Source organism: Anopheles ziemanni, chromosome 3, assembly GCF_943734765.1.
Source record: "Anopheles ziemanni chromosome 3, idAnoZiCoDA_A2_x.2, whole genome shotgun sequence".
Lineage (NCBI taxonomy): Eukaryota > Metazoa > Arthropoda > Insecta > Diptera > Culicidae > Anopheles > Anopheles ziemanni.
Window position 1 is genome coordinate 64,931,811 of NC_080706.1, and position 11,364 is coordinate 64,943,174.

An 11,364-nucleotide genomic window follows, 5' to 3' on the forward strand; every position below is an offset into this window, starting at 1 on the left:
ATGATATGGGAATGATCGGAACGGGAGGGGAGAATAGCGCCATGGTTAGTTGAGCTCAGCCCAAGCGCCCCACAACACGCGTGGAAATGGTCATCAAGTGGTCCCCTCCAACTCGCACATGGAACGGTGTTGCGTTTTTACCATAATTGAAAAGCATTAACAAATTAGATGATAATATCGGGCGGCGCACTAATACGCAAGTGTGTGCGCCACCCCAACACTCACGAGGTGCTCAACCGAAGCGTACGGGAGGTTATTTTTATGTGTTCGCACGTTTCACCTGTTCCCCGTAAGGGAAAACCAGTTTCTTTTGATCCTTTTCCCTCCGGGGCATGGGAAATCATAGTCACATTTCACTGACGTTACGTTTCCGGCGTGTCGGTTTGTGTTTTCTTTCCCAGAAATGGCTCACTTATCGCCGCCCCCTTCGCCACCGGTAGGGCAGTCCCCTCCGGCCGTCAACGCGCTGAACGCCCTCAACGCTTCCTCCGCCAACCTGATCCAGCGAGCGTCCGCCTTCAGTTCCGTGCTCGGGCAGAAATGGAACCCAAGGGGTAAGTCCGGGAGAAAACTTGGCCCAGTTTACACCGGAAACCTACAGGGATTCGTCTTCTCTATCCCTGTTGTGCCACAGATTTGCTCCTGCTGTACAATCCGCTGTTCTATTCCGGCGCTGCCTTCCCGTGGCCTCAGTTCCTGCTGCCCCAGCAACCGATCACTCCGGTTTCACCGAATCTAAACACTAGTCGCGATTACACGCTAACACCGGAGAAGGAAGAAATTATCGGTACGTTTATGCGCAAACGAGCTTCAACTTAAATCTAGTTCGATGATAATTAGATAAACTTGGAACGTTTTTCCTTTTGCTTTCCTCCCGCAGACGAAGATATGCCCCTGAATCTCTCGATGAAGCCTTCCTCCTCGACACCGAACGCTCGTCAGGCGGCACTGGCCCACTCGATCAGCATCTGGTCGCCGGCCAGCATGTGCGAGAAGGAAACGATCGACGGCGACAACCAAAGCAACATCGACATCGAGAACGATGACGAGTCGGGCGGCGAGCTGCAGATCGACGAGTCCTTCCAGGACACCAAGCACAGTCTGTCACACTATCAGCAGAATCACCAGCAGCACCAACAGCAGCAGCTGCAGCACCGCGATCGGCAGCGGGAAACGGCACGCATCCTCACCGAGTACAACAGCCTGCTGCTGAACAGTGCCGGGCGGCCCTCGTCGGGGGCGCGATCGTCGCAGGATTACTTCAACTACAGCAAAATCAGCAAGGGCTACTTCACACACCTCCAGCAGCAGCAGAAGAACCTGGAGATCCTGCGCCAGAACCGGACCGACGTGTTCGTCATCAACAATGGCAGCAATGGGGGCGCCACCGTTGGCAACAATAACAACAAGGAAGGTGTGAAGAACCAAAATACGAACCACGGTGCAAGTGTTAGTGCACGCCTAAGTGGCGGAGGGCTGGGTAGTGGTGCGGCTAGTGAAAGTGATACTAATGGTGAGCTGCTGTTGGGTTACGGGCAGCAGGAAGCTGCGGCGTCGGCGGCCGCTACCCGACCGGACTCAACCCAGGCGCACTCGGACAGTCTGTACGGTAGCTCCAACGATTCATCCTCCCATGTTCACCCTCACACGATCGTGGGTGGAACGGGGGAGGGGAAAAAGAATGTCAAACTTTATCAGGTGAGTTGTCTCTCGAGCATACAAAACAACAATCATACCAAATGTACTCGCTTCAATGCATAAGTTGTGGAACATCTTATATTATGGCAGAAATGTGACGATCAACTTTTATAGAAAGTCTTTAATCAGCCTGAGTATTTTCTGAAACAAGATCTCGTTCAATGTCTATATTGGTATCGGGACTCTTTTAGTCCCATTCGTCGGAAGCATCATGAGTTAATTTTTAGTCCGAGAAAACACCGAATAGTTCAAACATTAAACGATGAAATAAAACTTAACGAGGCGTAAACATTGCCACACCGACCTCAGAGTCCTTCACGTTGGTGGCACTTTTGGGACACTCCAGGTAGCTCCCAATAGGGCCGGAGATTCCCAGGCTGCTCGTCCGAGTGCCACACAGGCAGACGTGGTCAGGCCGTGAATAACTGTTTGCTCAAGTGTATCAATCTCCGGAGTGCCGTGTCGGATGTTGTCCGTGTGGTGAACCGACAGCATTCATCATTCGGCTTCGATTTTGACGTCTGTTTGTGCTGCTTCCGTCGCTCTCCCTCTACCGACTTAGCTGGTGACAAATTGCCCGAGAAGAGGTGAACCATTTAGTTCTGCGCGGGGCATCCTCAGTCGTCGGCGAGCTCAAGAAAAGAGGACCATGGTTGCCATCCCGGACAAAGGGTCTCATCTCATGGGCAGCTCCTGGGGAGTTTCGGGGAGTTGCTGACGTCGTGGGATGGGCCGCGTATACGTACCTCGGCACTGAACCGGCCGCGTTGTTTGGACAAGTGTTTCCCTGTGGGCTACGCGTCTCCGTCATCTTCGACCGGCGCTGGTGCCATCGCCGCGAGGTTCATAAATTATCGGTCGCACGACGCTGGCAAGGAAGAAGTTATGCTAATGTAATCAGGTCACGTTGAGGTGGCGGCTGTGTTGTTCGACGTGGCGCAATTGGCCGTCGTTGGTGGGAAGGCACTCGACCGTACGGCGGCGTCAATGAGAACTACAGAAGCGGCGTAGTGTGAACAGATCCGGAAAACAAGGAATCCGGTACACGCCAGTGCCGCCAATCGGTCATGGTCTAATTCCCCCAAAAATCCTAACCTATAGACCGCCAGAAACTGGGACAGGAAGTTCATAGGAAGCGACCGCGGGACAAAAGGTCCCGTCCCGTGACCATCTCGAGACATGAGTGCGATTGGGTCGCGGAATTCCCTCGGCAAGGGAGCGGTAGAGGAAGGTGACAAGAAGCGTCACAAACATAAAACGGAACAAGAAAACGAAACTACACATGCTTTTCGACCTGTAAACTCACTGCAGACGCTGAACGAACCCCTTCGGCGGGCCCTTCGCCCTGGTCGTCTGGTATTGATTTATAATCAAGGCGTAAAAGTTTTCTCATTTGGTCGTTTACATTCATAATTTAGGGACGGTGCGCTCATGAATATGTAAACAAGTGCTAGGACAGTGGTAAGTGAAAAAGGGTAAAAAAGAAACGGAAACACTTTTGACCCATTATGTGCGGGGAAGAGTTGGGCGGGCAACAACCTCCAACCCCCCGGGACGAGTGTTGTAGCTTCCGATTTGAGCCGGAGGGGGGCTCTTTTTGATAGCAGTAACCTTAAGTTCCGTCGTTGATAGTCGAGCAGGAAAGAAAAGTGATGCTATTAGTGTGTAATTAAATTAGGCCACATATTGGAGCCCTTTTTTCGGGTTGTGGTTGTTCTTGGTCTGCGAAACTGATACCTGTTGCTTTCGCTTTCGATTCTCACACCGAGACAGGGGAAATACCAGGGGTTTACGAGCCGAGGTCACATTCATAAATCAAAATGCCTACGAGCTGCGATGCTTTTGTTTAGAAGCAATTTCAATTATGGTCTTATTAATTATTACTCAGATTTGACCCTTTTGCTTTGTTTCTAATTCAAGAATATTCAAACTTTGTGTTCCCGAAAGTAGCATAAATAATGCTTTTGGTGAATCGAGAAATAAAGAATTTTATAACCGGTTTATTAATATTGGTAAATTTAACTTGTAATGTTTGGAACATTACTTTTAAATGATAAATTGTATCACATTTAATTGTTTATTGTTGGGCAAATAATAGGTCATTACTTTTTGTAACGAGAAGATAAGTTCACGACAGCTTTGCTCAAAAAAAGATTCAGAATAATAAAAACTCCAATAACGAAAAGCAGAAATATTTTATCTCTCAATCCAGAACTAATTCTTGATTTGTTTACGTGGCAAGTTAAATTTCTAAAAACAAAAGCTATTATCCCCTTGTACTATGCATAATTTACCTTCCAAGAGTTACCTCCCGGAAGTTTAGGAAATCCTCTCAATGCTTTAATATTGCACTTTTTAATATTAAATAATGTTTTTCAGTTTATTCATGTTTGCATTTTATGTGTGATTCAGCATAAACTACACGTTGAACAAAACATATTGTTTTTTTATGTTTAAAGTCATCAAGTTTGTGTTTTATTTATTCTTTGATTTTAAGCGTTTGATCTAACTATGACTAATTTCCTTCCTTTTCTTTCTCTTTTTTTCAAATGCATCCCGCAGTGCAAGCAGTGCGGAAAAACGTTCAAACGCTCCAGCACGCTCTCGACGCATCTGCTGATCCACAGCGACACCCGGCCGTATCCTTGCCAGTACTGCGGCAAGCGATTCCACCAGAAGTCGGACATGAAGAAGCACACATACATCCACACCGGTAAGCAAGCGGGGAGATCCCGGGTGGGGGGCAACGGCTCGTTTTCGGGTTCTACCCTTTTGGGGTTTTTTTTAAACATTCTTTTGCTTTACGTTCTGGGGCTTTGGGTTTCGCGATATGTTCGTCAAATTTTTGCAAGCCTCTTGCGTTTTGCACTTTAAAGGGTTGCATTCGAAAGGGGTCCGTCGAATATGTTGTCACTCGGTTGTCCTCCGGTGGCGGCAGCAACTCTGGGGTCCGTCCGTTGTGTCTGGGACCTTGCGGAGCCCTCATCTTCGCGGCACATTGTAGGCACGCGCTCGTTTGGGAAGCGGGAGAGTTATCGTTTTACACCCTTTTGTGATCTCCTCCCGGTGTGCTCCTCCGGCAAGGGCAGCATGTGTGCAGCGGTTTAGTCTTTTGGCGTTTCTTTTTTTTTACGAACATTTATCCTTCTTCTGTCCTTTGGCTCGTTGCGCGAGGTGATTCTTGTGGTCTCGTGCCACATGCTCGCCGTAGAATTGGGCTTGTGGTTTCATTTTCACGCCTGCCTGACCCACACAGGACATGCTGATTCATTGATGCTGGAAGACCCGCGCACTTGAGGGCCCTCATTCATTACAGGGGTTTCGTCTGGGTCTGGGAGTAGCATCTGCACGTGGCAATGAAGATGATGATGATGCAACTGACACACAGACAGACGGACGAACGGACGGACAGGGAAGAGCTAGATCGGGTGCCCACGGGAAATCGTTTTCCAGTTGGTTAAGCCCTATAAGGGACGAACCGTTTGATCGCCCCCGAACGGAGACGATGTTGACGGTGAACAAATTATACGAAAAGATCACAACGAAAGGGCGCCGAACATAGCGAAAGGGCGCATAGGAAAGCCGGGTCCAATCGCGGGTAAATTTTCCCTACAAACGTGTCGTGCTGTGTGCACAATTGGCACCGCTTCGGTCGCAAACACATGAATCGATTCCATTGTGAGCATCGATCGAGGCGGCGACACCACCATCGAAACTCTAGAACCCTACCGACAACAGACCGCAGTGCGGTCTCGTATAAATCAGGCAAATATTTTACCCGAGCACTCCCGAGGTTGCTCCAGGCACACCAAGCTTTTCCTTTGTGCTTTTCCAATCCGTCGCCATTTGCGCACCAGGCCGCGTTATTTGTCCGCGTTTTCGGTAGCCGGTTGTTACACTTTTAACAAACGTTTTGTGACGACAGTTCCGACGATGCCGCTGCCACCGGGATGAAAATAAAATATTTTTCTTTACACCACCCCCCTAAAAACAGTCGGCAAACTCGGCGAGGGTGGGTTTTTTGTTTTTTTATGCGGCTTCAGCGTTTTCTCCGCTGCTAGCACTGAAGATGCGATGAGGATGAAAGACGCCATTTGTTTCCAGGAGGTTGTTGTTTGTGTACAACGTTGGCGAAGGGTGGCTGACACTTTTCGGGTGCTTATTTTTGGACAAGGTTACCCGTTAGGCAGCTCAATGTAGTTGCAGGTTTTCGTCGAGTTAGAAATAAGTTTGGTTCTATGGTTGAAAACTTTGGTTTTTCCGAAAACGGATTTAAACAATCGTTGCACATGAATTAATCCGTTAGATAAAAAATCCTCTCATTTACATTTCTTAAAAGATTGACTGCCAAGCGATTTTAGCACACTTTTTTAGTACAATGTTTCTTGATTAAATTTGTTTGTAACATTTATTAAACCAATGATAATTGAAGGCTTAGTAAAAACTTAGCTTCCCAAGGAATGGATATTAAATGTTACTATAATTTTGTGTTGCATTTTCATTTATTTATGTGGCAAAATTGTTTTAGAACTAACGACAGCTGGCTATCAAAAATCAAGTTAAACAAGTTGACTGCCACGTTGTTTTAATACAGTTCTTTAGTACAATCAGCTTTGGTTGAACTTGGTTTTAAAATTTATTAAACTAACATTTTTAGGCAACCAAGCTAAGACTTATCTTTCTAAAGATATATGTTTGTAATAACTATACCTTACAGCTATATTAGTGTAAAAGGCTGCTGTTGATTGCTGCTGTCACTCGCGAAATGGGTGACGTGGCAGTCAACGTGAGGAGTAAGGGCGAGTTTTTTTTTCCAAAAGAGCTTATCATAATGACCCAGCAAAACCATTTAACACTTTAAATAAACAAACTTATCATAACGCTGTACCATTTATTCACACAATAATTGTTTACCAGCAATAAAGGTCCAACACCAACAGCAGGCAATGGAATCAAAACATCGCCTGCCACGATTTATTATCCTTCTCGTTGTGCTTGTTGTAAATGGCACCGGCAATGGCGATGGAACCGGGCGCGCAAAAACCTCAACAACTCTCGCCTCCTCCGGAAAACCTCTTCAGCTCCGTTGTACTGGTGTCGAGTCACACATAAAATTAATGCACATCAGCATTAATGGAGCGCTGTTAACATGAATCAACGCTTGCATTGTTGGTTGCAGTTTGCAGGATTCATTCCTTTCTCCCCTTTCCCCCCTCCCAACAAAACGGTCGCATCCTGTGCCACTGGTATTGTTTCCTTTTCGTTCTTCAAAAACTGTTCTCTGTTTTGACTCTGCCCGCTGGGGCTGAGACGATGCTGCAGATGGCGTGTGGAAAGGGGTGTGCATTTTTCATCTAATCCTACACCGTGCAAACCCGTCGAGGGTGTTGCATTTTCGACGTGGTCCGCTGCCGATTAATCTTCACCACGGGAGGTGGAAAACCGATCTGCACAGCACTTTTGTTGGCGCTCTTTATGTAATGGACTCTGAGGTTTCGGATTGGGTCACAGTGTAATGTTTTAGCGGAAAGCTGAGTGTCAAAGAGTGACTCCATCACGGGGGCACAAAGAAGTATTAATAGATATTACTCACAACCAGCAAGTCCAGGGTTGTTATACATTTTTAATTCCACAAAACAATTAAAAGAATATTACTGACCCCCTTTCCAGGGAAGGCAGGACGCCACTAGGAGGGGGGGAAAGAACGGGAAGCCGTTTGTTATTTGTTATGTAAACACATTTCCTAAATTGAAAATCTCGTTCCGTGACACGTGCACGGTCGAAACAATTGCTCCAAATGACTCACGGGTTCTTCGGGAGATTGTGCCAGAGGGGGGAAAAATGCCAATTCCACTCAGCGAGTGCCCGGGTTTTGTGAGCGAGGGCGGGGGTGGCGTTTTGGTTGACGCCGATAATGACCAGTGGAGGTTAGATATGCTTCGTTGGCTCAAGTGGTTTCGGACTAATCTACCCCGTAATGGACAAGGCTTGTGAACGAATGTGTGGCTTATATCTTGATTTAATTAAATTAATTGATGTTTTGCGGAGGGGGAAACAGGAGGCCCACGTTAATGCTCGCTAACTGCTGTCCAATTGTGTGCATAAGTACGAGCCTTAAGCGTAATCCGGGGCGAATTCGAAGCAACATGGTGATAAATATGTTGCCCACTGCAACCGTCCAACCGGAGCCGAATCGTTTTGTCGTCGTCTCGCTGCACTCTTTAGCATATACGCTTGAGATCGAGTGTGGCGCGACTCCTTTTCGGAGTGAGCTTGTCGAAGAAGCCCGAAGCGAACCGATTTTACGCCGTGTGGGGCCACGATTGCCAGGCGGTTTCGAGCATGGAAGAGGGAATGGGGTCGGATGGACAAAAAGGGAAGATATCCTTATTTAGGCAATCGAGCAATTTCACCCGATCGCAAATTGCGCTACGTTCGTTCCACCATCTCGCGGCGGCCGTGGTTTGCCTGTGCGCCGGCACTTTTATGCTCAAGACATGATTTTAACCATAATAACACTGGTAGCGCAACTCAATGGTAGCGGAAAAGGCCGCCGTGTTGTTGTGTGAACGAGGAAAAGACAAAGTCGTACACTCTCCCGGTACAACAACACAATATGCAGTTCCTCACTTGTTCCAAAGAACCGCTTTCCTCACCCCGCGTCCTTCCCATTCTTCATGACAGCTTGAAGTTGTGGGAAAACGAAATTTATGCAACTGGCGCTTCTGTACGCCGACGACACAATAAAACTTATTATAATAAGCCGTACGAAGTGTGTGGCAAATCGGATCGCTAGCGTGTGTGTGTGCGTGTTTTTCCCGCCGCCCGGATGAGCCAGGGGACAATCTCCCGCGGGTGTGTGGACAAGGATGTCGAGCGGACGTGACGCAGGGGAGCAAATAGATTTCCTAGAAAAATCGATAGCAAAGTGGACGAAACCGAGCAGGGCTGCATGCTGCGCAAGGGTAGCGTCGTGAAGTAGTTCGTGGAAAGTGAAACCCTTCATTTGTGCGGAGCGGTTTTTCCGGGCCACACTGACAAACCTGGCTCCCTCGTCGAAAGTGTGGCCGTACGCAACGGGCTGACCCACTGAAAGTAATGCGTTTCGGGGGCTCGGAGGATCAAAAGAACAAAGCGCCAACCCCGGCTCTTGGTTGTAAACAAATTTGAACAAATTTATTACCTCATTTCGTAAATTGTCCCCGGTAGTCTGCGCTTTTTTTGTGGCTTTCCTCCACCACGGCTGGTCGTTAAGAGTTGGATGTCTTTCTTTTCTCGATCGGCAGCAGCTCGTTCGGTGTTCGATTTAGTGCGGGATTGGATTGAAAGTTGAGAAGTACTTAACTAATGCCTTCAACCGTTGGGAAGGGGACCCAACATATTTTTTTGCCTCCTCTGAGGGGAGGGGGGTAAGGAAAACGGAGCCCTGTCGCCCGCTCAAAGAACGGGAGTCAACCCTTTGCGCCATCCAAAACCGATCGAATGCACGTCGGTACGAACTGGTTTAATGTTTATTTTAGATTTGCGTGTCAGGTACCATTTTAATGAGTATGCTTTATTTTTTTCCCCCCATTCTTCGTCACCACGACGGGGACCATCCTCATCCTTTTTTTTTTTCGTTGCTCCATTCGGTTGTGCATGTGTTGCACGGACGGTTTTGTTTCACCTGGCGCTGGAAAGGTGTCGTTTCTTACGACAATCGAAACCGCTCGAAGATGGCGGCTACAAAAAAGGGGTTCGGCGTGCTTCGTTCGCTGACCAACTGCTGCTCGTTCGCCTGCGACACGTAAAGTGGCAATAACAATCACAATTTATTGATATTATGACAGTGAAGTGGCGCAATAGGGATGCGACACGGACGGCGCGGGGAGTGGGTGGCCCTAGATTCGATGTACCACCGGAAGAACGTCGGTGTCCGGTGATTGGAGAGAACGATATCATTGGCCCATAGCAAACGGGAAACGTTTTACTTTTATTTGTGTTAACTAAACAAGAGACAGAGCAATTAAATAGGGGCAAACGCAAGGATTCAATCCAAAAATCCTTCGCATACATTGCCTATCCAAACGAAAGGACACCGGATTTGGGTCATAGATAAAATGTTTCCATTTTTCAAGAGACCCCACCAAAAAAAAATGTCTTTCCATTTTTCCATCCATGTTCCTTAAGTACCTCGTGCCCTTCATCACTCACGGTCCACAACGGTCGGAGCGGAAAGGAAACGTGTTAACAAACGAGCGCTAAAGTTATGGGCTACAATATATTTCGAAATATTTGCACTCAATTATTATGCCACCAACAACAACCACAGCTGGCAACCAACATCCACGGGATAAACCAGCCACTTCCACCGTCACAAGCCGTTGTAAAAGTTGCTTTTCGAAATCTGCCGTTGAAATTAATTATCATCGCGATGCTTTAATATACTTTTAATTTGAGGTAGCACCCTTCGCCAACGGCGGCCGCAACTGGCTCGCTGGCGTGAAGAAGAATGCTATTCCGAGCGCGCGCACGCTGGAAGCGCATAGCGCTGGTGGCTGCTTGGTGGTAACGTGCTAGATTCCTGGATCTTCTCGCCCTTTTTCCCTGCCACGCTTCGGAGCGGGGGCACGTGTTTGCAATATTTTATCGCACGCGATTGCAAAACACCCCCTTGTTCCGCTGAGGGGGATTGTGGGGCAAGGTACAAAAGATTTGTTTATCCACCACCTTAGCAGGGAGGGTGGGGGGGGGGGGGGGGGAGAGAGTAGGTCCAGGGTAATTTGTAATCGTGCTCGATAAACAGGGCAAGTAGTACGGGGCATATTGAATCTTTTTTTCCGCAAAACAGAGAAGGAGGAATTAAAACAAGGGTTCGTCGCTTGATTTCTTGTACACCGGTCAGGCGTAAGTCTTTTGATTGATGACACAAGAGAAGAAGCGTAAAACAACAAGGGGGAAAAGGCGTTCATTCCCGTCTAGTTCTGGCCGTAGCTTTGCCCCGACTCGTGATTGCGGCAGCATTTTTCCTATCCTTAGCTCTCGGTACTAAAGTGTTTCTTTTTTTTTTTACTTTTCCATCACCAGGTGAAAAGCCCCACAAGTGTGTCGTCTGCCTGAAAGCGTTCAGCCAGAGCTCGAACCTCATCACGCACATGCGCAAACACTCGGGCTACAAGCCGTTCTCGTGCGGGCTCTGTGATAAGGCGTTCCAGCGCAAGGTGGACCTGCGGCGTCATCGCGAAGGTCAGCACAACGAGCACGGTACCGTCCCGAGCCCGGTCGATCTGGGCGGCGGCTACGAGATGGCGGCGGCTTCGAAGATGCTCAACCACAGCCACGGCAGCGAACACGAACACGGGTTGCTCGCGGACGAGGCAGCTGTTGCGGCCAGCTACAGCCATGCGGACGTTAAGATGGAGGTGGTCAGCAGTAGCAGCAGCAGCAGCAGTAGTAGCGTTAGCAGTGTTAGCAGTTGCTCCTGATTTTTGGTCCCATCGTTGGGCCGTGGTGTGCAAGTTTCACTGTGCTGAAGTCAAAATCAAAGGTAAATTTAGCAGACCTCAAATTGAATCGCCACCTTTCGTCGATCGTTTTGTGCGTCTGTTTCGACGATCTGTTGAAGATCCCGAAAGGACGAGGCAGACCTTCCGAAAAACGCTAGAGTTCGTAACGATATCAGGAGGC

General features: G+C 48.2%; 1 protein-coding gene across 1 annotated transcript; it reads left to right on the forward strand.

Annotated features, from left to right (window-relative positions):
- The first annotated feature begins 403 nt into the window (after positions 1-403).
- Positions 404-11,162, forward strand: LOC131285266 (zinc finger protein sens). The gene is made up of 5 exons (XM_058314119.1): positions 404-554; positions 635-787; positions 881-1,698; positions 4,261-4,411; positions 10,765-11,162. The coding sequence occupies exons 1-5, from the start codon at positions 404-406 to the stop codon at positions 11,160-11,162; spliced, it is 1,671 nt and encodes a 556-aa protein (XP_058170102.1).
- Positions 11,163-11,364: the final 202 nt, after the last annotated feature.

Bases quoted from the DNA above. Each gene is read 5' to 3' on its own strand.
- LOC131285266 (XM_058314119.1), top strand. From the start codon at position 404: ATGGCTCACTTATCGCCGCCCCCTTCGCCACCGGTAGGGCAGTCCCCT. The intron at 555-634 runs GTAAGTCCGGGA...GTTGTGCCACAG, and splicing joins GCAGAAATGGAACCCAAGGG to ATTTGCTCCTGCTGTACAAT. The intron at 1,699-4,260 runs GTGAGTTGTCTC...TGCATCCCGCAG, and splicing joins AGAATGTCAAACTTTATCAG to TGCAAGCAGTGCGGAAAAAC.